Here is a 14,508-nt window from a genome sequence, read left to right on the forward strand (position 1 = left end):
AAGATAGATATCATGTCACAATAATTTTTCATTTTTGGAGTATTTGAATGCAACAACAAATTCATGCCTTTGTGTTTCACTTGTCGTAGCCTGTAATAAAAAAAATAATAATAATAAGGTGTATTTTTATCGATTATTTTAGATCATGTTTAAATAGTAAAATGAGATGAGATGAAAATTAAAAATTAAATAAAATATTATTTATTATTATTATTATTATTTTAAAATTTGAAAAAGTTTGATTTAAGTTTATTATATTTTGTATGAAAATTTAAAAAATTTTTAATAATAAAATGAGATAAAATCAACTCAATAGGTTTTCTTGCTTAATATTACACTTACAGCTGTTATTTTTATATTCACGTTTTTAATCCAGAAGACGCCACCACCGAAAAAAAAAAACAAAGTCCCAGAATATGCGAAGCATGTTCGTTCCTAACCTAGCAGAACAATGATGTCAGGTCATGATCAATATCATGAAGATATCAGGCCACCTTATAATTTTTTTCATTCAATTATCTGTTAAATAATAAAGAACAAATAGAAATAGAATTTTGATACTATGGTGACATTTTTGTGAAGATATTTATCGTACAAATTAGTGATAAATAAAGGGAATTGATTGTGTTCATTTGTGTATTAATGACTCCTATTTATAGGTTATCATGCATTGGTTGGTAAATAACACAATTATTAGTAATTTAATGATAACTCAAAAGTCATAATCTTAAGAAGTGATACAACTTTAAGAAGTGACACAACTTTTTGACTAAATACTTCACTAGTCGCACACAATTTTTTGACTAAATCAAAAGGTTGTCTCTTGATACTTTCTTAAGTATCACCCCTCGTGAAAACCATCACCATGTTAGAGAGTGTCATTCCAAAAGGTACACCGTTTGATGATCACATCTTTTAAAATTACATTATCAACTTTTGAATGTTAGAAATAACATTTGAAATTCTCAAAACGACTATATATATATATGAAATATGAGGGTAAAAAAGTAAAATCATGTGTATAGAGTGTGAGACTTATATCTAGAATTATATACATATATATAAGAGTTAGTTATGAATTTTTATTTTTCTATTGATCTTGAGCCCTTTCTTTCATTAAAAAAATTACTGGAAACTCTCAAAGCGATTATAATATTACGAGCAATAATAATATATAGACACGTTATGTTATAATTTTTATAAAATAAATAAATTCAAAAAATAATAATATTTTATTGAAAAATTGTATGAAAAATGTAAAACTATATATAGTTGTCTAATTTATTTAGTAATCGAAAACTCACTTTAGATGTGTTAACGTTGTGTTTCGTATACCTTTGAGCCAAAATTGAAGGAAAGGAGTACGGACTGAGCCGACCGACGAAGAAGGGGACCGAGCCGACCGACGAAGAAGGGAAGAACATGATTAGCACAAAAACATGTCATCATCGATCGATCCACATCTCTCGTTTGAATAGTTTAGTTAAATGACCTACTCTTCTTGTAATTATAAACACTAGATTTGTGGCAAGTGAAAGAGAAATAATATTATTCATAATTCTCTTGGTCATCATTACATGACGATTCGTTATTAAATAATATATATTTTGTTATTTTTCTACGTCAATCACATGGTATCGAATCAGAGATTATTTTTAACAACTTGCAAATATAATTTTTTTTTTCCATGATATGAACCTAAAAGTACTATAGTTATAGATATATATACAAAATCTGTAATTCAGACTGATTTTCTGATCATCATCTATATATCAATGTAAAAAATCTTAATCTTTTAGGCCATGGTGTCCTGTACATAAACTCCAAAATTCAAAATCAATTCTGTCAAATTTCAATGGAATGCGGGGTGAAAGTATGAAAACACAAGAAATGGACAATACAACCCATTCAAATATTGCTATAGAACCTTTATGGTTTCTTAGGCTGCGTTTGGATGTTGAACTGAGTTGAGATGAATTAAATTCTTTATAAATAGTAATTAGTTGAGATGGTGGAAGTTTTGTGAGGCCTACTTAAAATGAGTTTAAATATGATTTTATGATGTGTTGAATTGAAAAAAATTGTGAATCCCACGTGTAAAGAGATTTTGAGTTGAGATGAGTTTAATAATTTAAGAGTTGAATATTTAGATGTTAGACTCAATTTAAAATTAAATTGAACTGAGTTGATTTCAATAGAATCCAACAATCAAACGAGGCCTCTGAGGGGTAAAAAATAATAATTGTAATCTAGAAAAAGCAGATGAAAACAGAAGCCATTTCTTGGATTTGGGCTAAAATCTGTAGGGGTCAATGAACCTGCCTCAGAACAAGACAACTGGGGTGGTGCCCCCAACTGAGTCCATAACCTTTTTATGGAAAGAGTGTGTGAGAGTGACCCCCAAGAATCATGTACAGTACAGGCAAGTGTCACAAAGTGGTTGCATTATGCACAGATTGGAATTGAAAGGTGTCAGGTTTTTGTCCAAACTAGGAGACACTCAGCTACAGTGACATCCAAGAGTAAAGACCATTTTAAGAGCATCTTCAACTATAAGAGAAATGATACTTGCAGTCGTGAGCGTGTAGTCGCCGTGCAGTCGCTTTGAAAAAAGTGAATAAATAAGGGACTCACCTGAAAAGAAATTAATTTTTTAATAGTGGACCCTACTCTTTTTCAAAACGACTGCACGGCATTTGCGCATTCCACGACTGTATGTAGCATTACTCCAACTATAAATATCCTTATTAGAATTTGCAGCAAATGAACAAGAGGTACACAATGGCAGGCCTGAGCTTGCCCAAAGTTGTGAAGGGGTCCAAAGAAGGAACCCTACCCAATCTTACGGTTCTAATCTTCAAGCCCAAAGCATGGGCTGAGCCAACTTTATGGATCCCATCTTTGTGGCTAGCAAGTCTTCTTGGTGGTTTGGATAAATACATCAGAGCTATACTACTCCCAACAAAAGTGTCGAGTAATATATATATATAAAAAAAAAATATTTGTAATCGTGAATTATGTAACTGTCGTATAATCATTTTAAAAAAAGTGAATAAAATATAAGACCTACATTAAAAAAATTATTTTTTTAATAGTGGACCCCACTCTTTTTCAAAGTGATTACGCGACGGTTGCACACTTCACAATTATATGTAGAATTACTCTATAAAAAATCAACTTCTTAATACGTTCAGATTGATAAAATTAAAAGACTTAATTTTAGAATTGAATTTAAATGATAGGTGTTTATTAATAAGCCATATAAGAGTATTCCTTATCTAAACTTCTATCCAAAATGGTTAATCAAAAGTTATTTTATTTATTTTAATTATTTACCTTAACAAAATCTCTGCAAAAACTCAATTAAGGTCCTGTTTGGATACATAACCGGTTTCATCTTATCTTTTCTTTCAAATTCTTACACAAAATATAATAAACAATTCAAAATTTTCAAATTCTAAAACAATAATAATATTAAAAAATAATATTTTAATAATATTTTATTCAACTCATTTAAAACCATCTTATCTTATCTTACTTACTAAACAAGGTCTATTCTTCCTCTAAATCATTTAGATATTCTATATATATATATATATGTTTTTTTTTTAAAAGGTCAATATAGAACTTATTTTGACAAAATGAATAGCTCTGAATATCACTTCACCCCACTATAAAAGAACCATTATAGTCTTTCAACCGTAACATTCAAATTCTAAAACAATAATAATATTAAAAAATAATATTTTAACAATATTTTATTTAACTCATTTAAAACCATCTTATCTTATCTTACTAACTAAACAAGGTCTATTCTTCCTAAATCATTTAGATATTCTATATATATATATATATATGTTTTTTTTTTAAAAGGTCAATATAGAACTTATTTTGACAAAATGAATAGCGCTCTGAATATCACTTCACCCCACTATAAAAGAACCATTATAGTCTTTCAACCGTAACATTAGCGTCGCCCTTGACGAAAAATTCATCATCAATAGCTAACACTGAATTTGTTAAAAATAGGCCATATTTTTATTACAAAAAATGGATGATACCATCAATATTAATAAAAGAAAAATACTTTTAGTGAATTTTATAAATTAATTTGACTTGATATTATACGTTAGATTATAATACTGCATTTCAGATGAAACTACATTATCAACAATTTATATCGTAAAGTAGATTTACTTTTATTACAAAATAAATCTGGCATAATTTTATATTGTAGCCTTTCTCTAGATCGCTGCCATCGGTAATTTCACCCATTTGTTTTCTCAAATTAAGCTCCAATATAAAGCTGAGTACTTAATTGATAGTTGTCTAATTTGATTCAATACATATTTCCCACCCAAATTATCATTTACCAACATTGTTAAGACAATTGTTTTACCTTGATTTTTTAAAAGTGATGCTAGAGACAAAAAAATTTTACAAAGGGATTTCACTCACTGATATGGCCCATGTCTTTTTCTTTTTCCCCTCCCCATGCCTCTCCCCTCCTCTCCTTTCCCTCCCTTTCCCACCAGGCGACCACCCCTCTCCCCGCACCGGTGTTGTCTGTTGCCAGTGTGCTGGCATTGTCTGCGCCCCTCGGGGTGGTTGCACCCTGGCCAACTGACGACAGCCATTGACCATGACACATTGCATGGCAAGCTCACGGCACTGCCATGAGCTCCATGTCCCAGCCGGCGGTGCCACTTGGATTGTCGGAAACTTCTGTTCACTTTGAGATGGTCCCCAACTACTATGGTGGGCACGAGAAGGGGGGGAGAAAGAAAGGAAAAGGGAAAGGGAAAGGAGGAGGGAAGGGGCACGAGGAGAGAAAAAAAAAGAGAGGGACGTGACATACTGATAATGTACCACATCAATGTAGGATCTTCTTTGTGAGATTCCTTTGTGTCTCTAATGTTTTTCCTTTTTTAAATGGTAATTCCACTTGTCAAGTTTTACCATTTTTTTGTCCAAGTATGCTTGACATTTAGACCGCATTTGGATGTTTAGGTAATCTCAAGTAATTTAAGTTAAACTGTGAATAATAATATTTTTTAGATCACATTGAGTTGTGTTTAAATATACGAAATAGATTGAGATATATTTTTGAATGTATAAAGTAAGTTGATATATGTTTTAACTTTTTTATGAAAATTTGAAAAAGTAGCAGATCCATCTATGATTAGTTTAAGATAGATCGAGATGGATTGACAAACATATCTAGTTTCCTTTTGCCCAGTCTGCTTGAGCATGATCCTCTACTACAGGTCCTCATTGTAAGGCAAGAAACATGAAGAAAACTACATTCATTTCCATCTTGTAAAATATTATCCAGAGTCCATAACTTGTCCTCCAAGAAAAGGGGGGAAAAAATAAAGAAAAAGAAGTCCAAAAGTTCCACCAACATATAAATGGGAAAGCTGGAGTACATTACAGGTCGCGCAAAGAGTATCACCAACCAAAACAGTCCCATTTAAGCCATCTTTGCTCTAGAAAAGTCCATCTCCGGATGCTGCAGCAAATCAAACATTTATTACCATAGCATTTTACAGATTCCATTAGTGGGGAATTTAGCAATCAAAAGCTTATATTTACCTCAGCCATAAATTTCTTCAGAATCTCCTGTTTCTGCATCTCATCACTGGTTGGGAGGCCCATAGTCTTCTGCCTCTGATCAAACTGGAAAAAAGCACATAAAACTCCAGAATCACAAACCAATTACAAAGATCAAAACACAGAGACCAACCAAAATTTCGCAAAAGGGTAGAACATAAGACGAGGGTCAATGTGCAAATAAGGCGCTCAACTTCTGTGGCAACAGAACACGAGCTATATCTTTAGATGCCAGATAGAATAAGCAGACCCCATGAGTGAGTGAGGGAGGGAGGGAGGGAGGACTTGGCTAGAAACTCTACTACTGTAAGGGCAGCTAGAGCTAGACTTACATACTACCTATTATTTGTCCTCCTAAAGAACAATTCCAGAAACTCTTATGTAAAGGGCCAAAAGCTACAACTGTGACCACCTAAGGCTCGACTGGAACATGCCTTATAAGATATATTGGATTCCTCAACTCAACGTACGGCCAATAATTTGGTACACTCAATAACAATTTTGGGAACTTTACATGAAAAACACAGATGCTTGGTCAGAACATGCTCTTACGGACAAATTAGATTCCCCTACCTAATGTACCACGAATTAATTTGGTACCTAAATAATTACATGGTCCAAGCAAAATTCTACAAATACAAAACATAGAAACCCAAATGTTTATATAAATCAGCAGAATTCAACAACAAGAAATACAAATGGCTTTTAAAATAACATAACTTCGTTTAACACTCAATTAGTAAAAATTATTTGGGAGCCTGACTCACAAGCACTCGTGGAATAATTAAACATGGCCACAATGCTAACAAGTCTAACTAGAAAGGAAAGATAAGGAATGCTCACCAGAGGATTTTCATGAGCTAAAGCTATTGACTTGAATGGGCTAGATTTTCATGATTTTCTTGTTTCTATTTCTTCCTCTTAACTAGGTGTTCTCTATTGTATACGTACTTGGGCCTATTCCTATTGATAATCCTTTTACTTATCAAACAAAAGAAATATAAGAAAGAGGATCAGTGAAACAACCAAACATGCACATGGAGATAGTAGCCAAAGGCCAAATTTAGCAATAAAGCATCAATTATTTACCATCATCTTTTCGACAGTCTGCCGTGTTTCTGGATCCAGGTCAGATAGTTTGCTGGACTCAGGCTCAACTTTCTGGGTATCGATTTCAGGATCACCTTTGACAACCGCTTTCCACCACTCCATTTGGTTGTGCTTGGTCAAAAGAATAGATATGGCATTCTGATCCTCTGGAACAATGGGATTTATTGAGCAACTAAGAGACTTCATTCATGGCTGTTGATAAAAACAACAGCAAAAACAATGGAGTACCAAACTCTGCCCAAACACACAAATATGTACAGAATTTATATGATTGATTTAACCATATATTTGGCATTTTTGTGTGGTAATAGTAAGAACTTCCCACTAATGTCTTCCATTCACGAATTTAATCAACTTGCAATTTGTCTTGAGTAGACTAATCAAATTTTAAGCTTCAACTAGTTCATGCAGGTATTTAATGATAACATACCTATGCTCCAATAACAATCATCAGGCTTTATAGGCTGATAAAGCTCCCCCTGCAAGCATTCAAAGTGCATGATGAGCCAAGGTAAAAACAAGCAGAATGCAGCATTTTACATAGAAGGAAACAACAAATCCAGCATAAGGTTTAGCACACTACAGAAAAGCCTGCAAGCAGACTTACATCAATTATTGGAGGAAGACCCTTGAGTCCAACTTTCAGATGGTTCTTCTTAATATCACAAACAACAAACCTTGCTTTAGTTCCAGTTGGCACTGGGACATTAACAGTGACCTCCTGCAGGGACTGCGTCCAAGAATACTTCTCCAGATCAAGGCCGTTACCTCTATTTGGAGCTGCGCAGACATTCCAAATAATAATAATAATAATAATAATAAATAAAATGAAAAGTTGAAGGGCACGCCTACGCAGAAGAGATCTTTCAGACAACCAGACTCAACCTAAAGTACATTACTGCAACATTCAAGCCACGAGACTCATCCTGAATTATCAATTTAAAAATGTAAAGAGGTCGCAGGATGCAGACTCACGTAGGTGCCAATTAGAAGCGTTAGGAGTGTATGGCTCAGAAATGAAAAAAAAAAAAGAACCCATCAAATAAATCAACATATCATTGATTAAGTTTCAATTTTGTTTTTGTTTCTATACATGTTTCCAGCTATGCGCAACGATTAACTAAGACCTAGTTGTGGACATGGCCCTATCAGTTTGCCACATGGGGACTCTTATTGTCTTCCTCAATTTCTCAGTAACCCAGCACAAAAGAGTCGGTCAAGTGATCAACATTACCATCAAACCCAGAAAATGGGATAGGCAATAAAAAGTTCAAAACTTTAAAAGTTAAGCCCTTTCACTCCCTCTTTATTCTCTACAGTCTATCCCTTTACCTCATTTTTATAAGCAGCCAAATAAAAAGAAAAAAAGAAAAAAGAAGCATAGAAAGATGATTAAATTCTTGAATTTCAAATTCCGGTATACCTCTCTACATCAACCTCCATACGACCCTCAGTTGTCTCATCAAACACAACACAGAACAAGAAATTCCAGGGAGAAAGAAAAACAGAATAATCCGTACCTCTAACGCCGCTCTTCTCTTCCAACTTCTCCACCTCCATCGCCTCCTCCTTCTCTTCGTTCACTACCTTCTTCTCTTCCTCCCTCTCCACCTCGATCGCCGCCTTCTCTGCCTTCCTCCTCTTCTCCTGTGCCGCAGCCTCCGCCTTCTTCTTCCTACTCCTCTTTTCCTTCGCCGCCTTCCCCGCCGCCTCTATCTCTGCCGCCGCCGTGTCCTTCTCGAGAAAGTCGCTTTCGTCAGCGAGAAACTCGAAAACATTCTCGAGAAACCCTAGCGGGCTCGACGGATCGAAGGCCGCGCTAAACGGCACCGTCGTTGGTGACGACGAGGAAGTTTTCTTGGTGTCTTCCTCTTCTTGGAAATCGGAGATTTTTGCCATACGTGACCGTACGAGTGAAACTAGCGAGTGTACTCGGTGTCAAGTCAAATGAGTTGAATCGCGACGAGGGTTTAACGTTAAGACCCTCAGGAACGCGTATAATATAGACGTGCTTCATTTGCTGAAAACTCCCCCATGCTCATGTAATTTCAATAGAAAATTTCTTCTTGCAAATTTGTGTACCAAATATACTAATATATAAGATATTTATTTAATAAAATAGTTCAAAATAAAAATAAAAATAAAAATAATTTTTATGAGACAGTGTTCTTCTCGTAAGTTTTTTTTCTTTTTAACAAAAAATATCACGTCAATATTGATATACGATTTAATACATCAAACCGCTTTTATCTAATAAAGCTCATTTCAATAACCTCCTGAAAACTTGTTTATAGATGAAAAGCATCTATTTATATTTTGGATAATGGAAGGTTACGTCTTATCTTATTATTATAAATTTTTATATTAAATATAATAAATAATTTAATTTTTTTAAAATTTAAAATAATAATTAAATTTAAAATCATCTTATTTTATTTCACTGTCTAAATCGCAACTAAATCTATCTTTAATTTTATATTTTGTACACTCCTATAAGAAAATCCAAAAAAAAAAAAAATTGTTTTTGTAAAATTTAAAGCCATAGTAACTTTTTCTTTTTTCAAAGCAAAAGAAAAAGTCAGGATTCTCAATTTTACAGCTAATGAAAGTTCAAATATATCTATTTAACTTTAACTTTAGAACTCAAATCAGCAGAAAATAAAAAATGAATTATGTAAACTACAGTCATACTGTTGTGTATGTTGTTTCATTCTCCAAGTACAATACTAGATTAAATATAGAATTTTGTAACTCATTATCATTACATATCACATTTATTATTATTATTTTATTATTTTTAATGTATTTAGATTTATTTTTTCTAAATTAATTAAAATTTCTTCTCATTATCTATACATCACACATTTTATAAGAAAAAAATTAAAAATTAAAAAATTATGTGTAATGTATTGTATAAAGATGATGAATAAAATTTTTCTTGAAAATATAAAGCCTTTTACAGTTTTTATTCAAACTTTAGGACTTAAAAGTGAGAGAGATAAACGTCGTAAATTGGGCTTTAAAATATTTATTGGTATCTTATTAATCTATCGGAAATTATTCGGAATATAATTTTCTTCCTTTTAAATAATATATGAATAGTATCGATTTAATATAAAATAATAAATATTTTTATCATTTCATTTTTGAAGTGAAATAATTAAAGTATTATATATATATATATATTATATACATATATATTATATAAAATAGATACCATCCATTTCGTATGAGACGGAGATGTTCATCTTTAATCTAAACATGTGAGACCCATTTTTATGTTTACGAAAGAAAGTTCAAATCATCGCATGACCATTACTTTGAAAATGGACAACCAATGACTGCAATACAACAAATAGGAGAAATACAATAAGTAATTAATTAATACGTACCGAAATTTATAAGGAAGATGACTCAAATAATGATTGGATAACTTACACTTGGGCCCCCATAAACGGTGGGAGCAAGGTAAGCCATTGGATGACCATAAAAGCTAATTTCTTCTTGCGGACCAATCATTCCGGAAATAGCCATTGTTATATTGGAGAGTGCTCGGCATATTATAGTAGCAGTAACCTGTTATATATCCATGATATATGCATGTAAACATAATTTATGACATTATTTAGCAGCTTGTCATGCTCTCTCATTATAAACATTTTTTTTAAACAATGATTTATACAAATCTCAATATACAAGCCTGATCATGGAGTCCGTCTATTTCTAAAAAAGTGAACCTGATCATGAAAACATATAAAAAAAATTTACTTTTTTTCAACGAGTTCGGCCGGTCTGCGCAAGGCTTCCACAATTATTTATGTACGTGATGAATTACTTATATCGGATTATATAATGCTTCACTTGAATTTGGATATACATGATTAATTAATCCTTTGACAATAATTAGCTAGCTTGAGATATAAAACTGCAGTGTTAGGTCCAAGGAGATCGATCGTATGTACGTACTTACCTTGGTTCCAAATGTTCTGAATACTAACCCAAGACACGTACTTGTGAATATAGGTTCAAGTGAGAGCTTTTTTCTATCAATGATGGCCTTTGCTTTCCGAACATAATCCAATGGGTCGTCTTGCAAAGCAATGGTGAATGGGAGGAACAAATATCCGATCACATTGCCCCACCTAATTTTCGACCCCTTAGCCATCATATCAGCCATATCCTGTTTAATTAAAATTAATTTTTTTTTTTCTATTAGAGGCATGATGATTTGATGCTTAGTCATGTAATTTAGAGTTTGTACTGTTTTTTAGAGTTTGGATTTAATGTTGTAGCATTAATTAAGGCATATTGGGATGATGAAGCTATATTTTCCAAACTATTACATAAAGATAATTTACCTGTATTCCTGCAGATTTTCTGAGATTGACGAGAATGTCGACTGTCCTAAAGCGGATACCTTTAGGGATATTGCTATTGCTTTGCTTCACTCGTCCATCTTTCTGCTCCTCACCACCTGTACATGATGAGTGAACTATATTATATGCATTAGGGATAAGCATTAATGCTGGTCGGTAGCTTATACATGATGATATATACGCATATTGAAAAATACTATTAATCATCATTGTGAGTGTCATTGTGATCTTATTATTTTCTCATATGGAATCAATGATTGACAACTTATCAGTTAAGCATTTAATTAATATCATATAATTAGAAGACGTACGATAAATATCATTACCAGGAAACTGCTTTTATTTTCCTAGAAGATAAGAGCTACTTCCTTTGGGAATTACTGCAACAACTAAACATGATATTATAGAGTACCCATGCATAATTGCTTGAGCAGAAGTGCAAATGGGGACTTTTCAATTAAAAATGCCATGATCAGCATGAATGAGGTTAAACAATATATTAAGACATCACAAAATGATCGTCTTTGGAATTGTTGGAAACTTACTATATCTATGATTCATATATCTCAATAGGCCAGCTTGAGTTATTCCAATAACAACTTCGTTTACAGTCTGTAAAATTCATTCACATGATCAAAATTATGAAAAAAACAAAAGCTTTATTTATTTGGTAGGATTGTATCAAGAAAGTGCATAAAGAAATGCCTATCAATTGACAATTAAGCATCATTCGCTGCTTGAAACAATATTCTTACAATAAAACAACTTATAATAGTCATCCTAGTGTGGTTTTGGAGAGAGATCAGGTGGTGTTTACTTTGGAATTTATTACAAATATATTTAAACTTTTTTACATATGTTTATATTATATAACTAACTTAAAGTTTTAGTAATCATAAATTGGTGCAATTCCAAGTTTGTTTCGCATCGCTATTGGTAAGTCACTTCGTCCCTCTCTCTCTCTCTCTCTCTCTCTCTCACTCCTTTCTTTGTCTCTGCCCAATGGTCGCATCTCCCTGCCTCTCTTCCTGACCACCACATGCCATAAGAAGGCCTCTCTTTCTCTCTTCGTATGAAGCCAGCCACTGTGACTAGTAGAGGCCGCCACACCTTGTGTTAAGAGGTGGCTTGAATTCAGTTGAAACAGTGCTGTGTCGTATGTTCGCTCTAACAGAGGTTCATTCAGCTCGAGTGAAATCAGAGAGAGAGCTTTGCTCGATACTCGCTCGAGATTTAGCTCGAGCGAAATCAGACAGAGAGCTTCGCTCGACATTCAGCTCGAGCGAAATCAAGCAGAGAGCTTCGCTCAAGCATCGCTCGACATTCAGCATGAGCGATATGAAGACAGAGAGCTTCGCTCGACATTCAGCTCGAGCGATATTCAGCTTGAGCGTTTCGCTCGACATCGCTCATCTATTGGCTTGAGCGAAATGTACAAAACCTACGCTTGCTCGACACTCGCTCGAGTGTTCACTCGAGCCAATGTTCACTTTTGTGAACATTCATTGTTTCTATAAATATCAAACGGCGCCTCCCTTTCCAATAGACTTCAGAAATCATATTTTTGTCTTGTTTTAGTGATTTCTTGAGAGAAGTTAGAGAGCTAGAGAGATAACTTCTTTGTGAAAGAAGTTTTGTATTATTCTTCTGTACTCCATCTTTGTTGATAGTGGAATCTCCGATACCTACCCCACCAGTGGACGTAGGCTCACTTTGAGCCGAACCACTTAAATCTTGGTGTTGTTTCTGTGTGATTGTCCGTATTTTCTTTTGCTTATTTTCGCTACTATACTTTGAGTTAGTCTTAGATATACAGTTATTCCCAACAAACTGGTATCAGAGCTTGGCTCAGGGTGATCTGGTAGGATGGCTATGGCTAAGTTTGAAGTGGAGAAATTTGACGGTCAGAACAGTTTCAGTTTATGGCGCATCAAGATAAAGGCTTTACTGCGACAACAGAGCTTGTTAAAAGTATTAGAAGAGAAGGTATCTGACGATTCTCCGGCTCCTTCAAAAGAAGAAGAAGAAAAGGTACATAGTACTATTCTTTTGTCACTATCTGATGGAGTTTTAAGGGAGGTTGCTGACGAGGAGACTGCAACTGGTCTTTGGTTTGCACTTGAGAATCTGTACATGAAGAGATCTCTCACCAACCGTTTGTATTTGAAACAATGGTTATACATTCTCAAAATGAAGGAAGGTACTCTTATTTCTGAACACTTAGATGAATTTAATAAAATCATTGTAAATCGGACTTTAAAATATTTATTGGTATCTTATTAATCTATTGGAATATAATTTTTTTCCTTTTAAATGATATATGAATAGTATCGATTTAATATAAAATAATAAATATTTTTATCATTTCATTCTTGAAGTGAAATAATTAAAGTATTATATATATATATATATATATATACACTACAACAGAGTGTGTCTTTTGTGACATAGGAAACTGTCACAAAAAAAGGGCAAACCGTCACCACGACCGTCACCTAAAGTGCGTCACAGAAAACATTTGGTGACGGTTTACTGTTCAACCGTCACAAAAAATATTTTTAGTGACGGTTGGAAGTGTTCCGTTCGGTACAACGTTCGAACATTAATATTTTTGTGACGGTTATAAACTGTCATAGAAAATAATGTTCGGACGTAAAATAAAACGTTCGGAAGTTATACCCAACCGATTGGTGTTCGAATGAGAGAATTTGACGTTCGTTGAATATCGTTCGAACGTATAATATTTACATTTGGACGTTATCCCAACCGATTGGCTTTCGAATGAGAGAATTTTACGTTTGTTGATTATCGTTCGAACGTAATATATTTACGTTCGAATATTTGTTCGAACGTAAATGTAAATGTTCAAACGTAGCGCGTATAATGTTCGGACGTTATTTCGAATGTAAACGAAGGAGCGTTCGAATGCAAGTTCTTTGTTCGAACGTTAATCGCTTTACCGTTCGAACGGTTTGTTCGTTTTAGCGTGAATACGTTCAAACGTTTGTTAGAGTGTGAACCAACGTTCGAACGATTTTTATTTACATTCGAACGTACAGATCAGAAATACTAATTTCATAAAATTTAAAAACATAATACCAATGTTATCATATTACATACCCAATTAACAATAACAATGTCTTATAAAAGCACAAAATTAGATATTAAAACTAGTTAGAAATATTGATAAAATTTATTTCTTCTTTTTCCCTCACCCACGGGGATTCTGTTGCAACGACATAACACGCTCCATTTGCACCATCATCTCTCGTTGCACTTGCTCTTGCACTTCATTGCGTATTCTTTTCTCCTGGTCTCTCTGTTGGACCTGCAAACGCGTCTCTAAATGAGATTGTCGTTCTAAGAGAGACTCTAACTCTTGCTGTCTCGACCTCATATACTCATTCTC

The 14,508-nt window shown here is 33.6% G+C and overlaps 2 protein-coding genes across 2 annotated transcripts; both read right to left on the reverse strand.

Moving 5' to 3' along the window:
* Window positions 1-5,291: 5,291 nt before the first annotated feature.
* On the reverse strand, window positions 5,292-8,791 carry LOC108982868 (protein BOBBER 1-like). The gene is made up of 6 exons (XM_018954336.2): window positions 8,244-8,791; window positions 7,331-7,503; window positions 7,154-7,202; window positions 6,703-6,869; window positions 5,596-5,679; window positions 5,292-5,512 (listed from the first exon to the last, which is right to left on the reverse strand). Exons 1-6 carry the CDS (start codon window positions 8,620-8,622, stop codon window positions 5,474-5,476), a joined length of 891 nt encoding a protein of 296 aa, XP_018809881.2. The 5' UTR covers window positions 8,623-8,791; the 3' UTR covers window positions 5,292-5,473.
* A 1,228-nt stretch (window positions 8,792-10,019) lies between these two features.
* On the reverse strand, window positions 10,020-11,112 carry LOC109004576 (O-acyltransferase WSD1-like). Its single transcript, XM_035686597.1, has 4 exons — window positions 11,082-11,112; window positions 10,694-10,903; window positions 10,162-10,299; window positions 10,020-10,064 (listed from the first exon to the last, which is right to left on the reverse strand). The coding sequence occupies exons 2-4, from the start codon at window positions 10,898-10,900 to the stop codon at window positions 10,020-10,022; spliced, it is 390 nt and encodes a 129-aa protein (XP_035542490.1). The 5' UTR covers window positions 10,901-10,903; window positions 11,082-11,112.
* Window positions 11,113-14,508: the final 3,396 nt, after the last annotated feature.

The sequence above is a fragment of the Juglans regia genome, chromosome 16 (genome assembly GCF_001411555.2).
Source record: "Juglans regia cultivar Chandler chromosome 16, Walnut 2.0, whole genome shotgun sequence".
NCBI classification, from domain to species: Eukaryota; Viridiplantae; Streptophyta; class Magnoliopsida; order Fagales; family Juglandaceae; genus Juglans; species Juglans regia.

Excerpts from the sequence above, each read along its gene's own strand:
- LOC108982868 (XM_018954336.2), bottom strand. The coding sequence starts at position 8,622 with ATGGCAAAAATCTCCGATTTCCAAGAAGAGGAAGACACCAAGAAAACT. Across the intron at positions 7,203-7,330 it reads GTCTTCCTCCAATAATTGAT|GGGGAGCTTTATCAGCCTAT; the intron begins GTAAGTCTGCTT and ends GAATGCTTGCAG. Across the intron at positions 6,870-7,153 it reads TGATTGTTATTGGAGCATAG|AGGATCAGAATGCCATATCT; the intron begins GTATGTTATCAT and ends CCATTGTTCCAG.
- LOC109004576 (XM_035686597.1), bottom strand. The coding sequence starts at position 10,900 with ATGGCTGATATGATGGCTAAGGGGTCGAAAATTAGGTGGGGCAATGTG. Across the intron at positions 10,300-10,693 it reads TCAGAACATTTGGAACCAAG|GTTACTGCTACTATAATATG; the intron begins GTAAGTACGTAC and ends GATATATAACAG. Across the intron at positions 10,065-10,161 it reads CCGTTTATGGGGGCCCAAGT|TCATTGGTTGTCCATTTTCA; the intron begins GTAAGTTATCCA and ends GTTGTATTGCAG.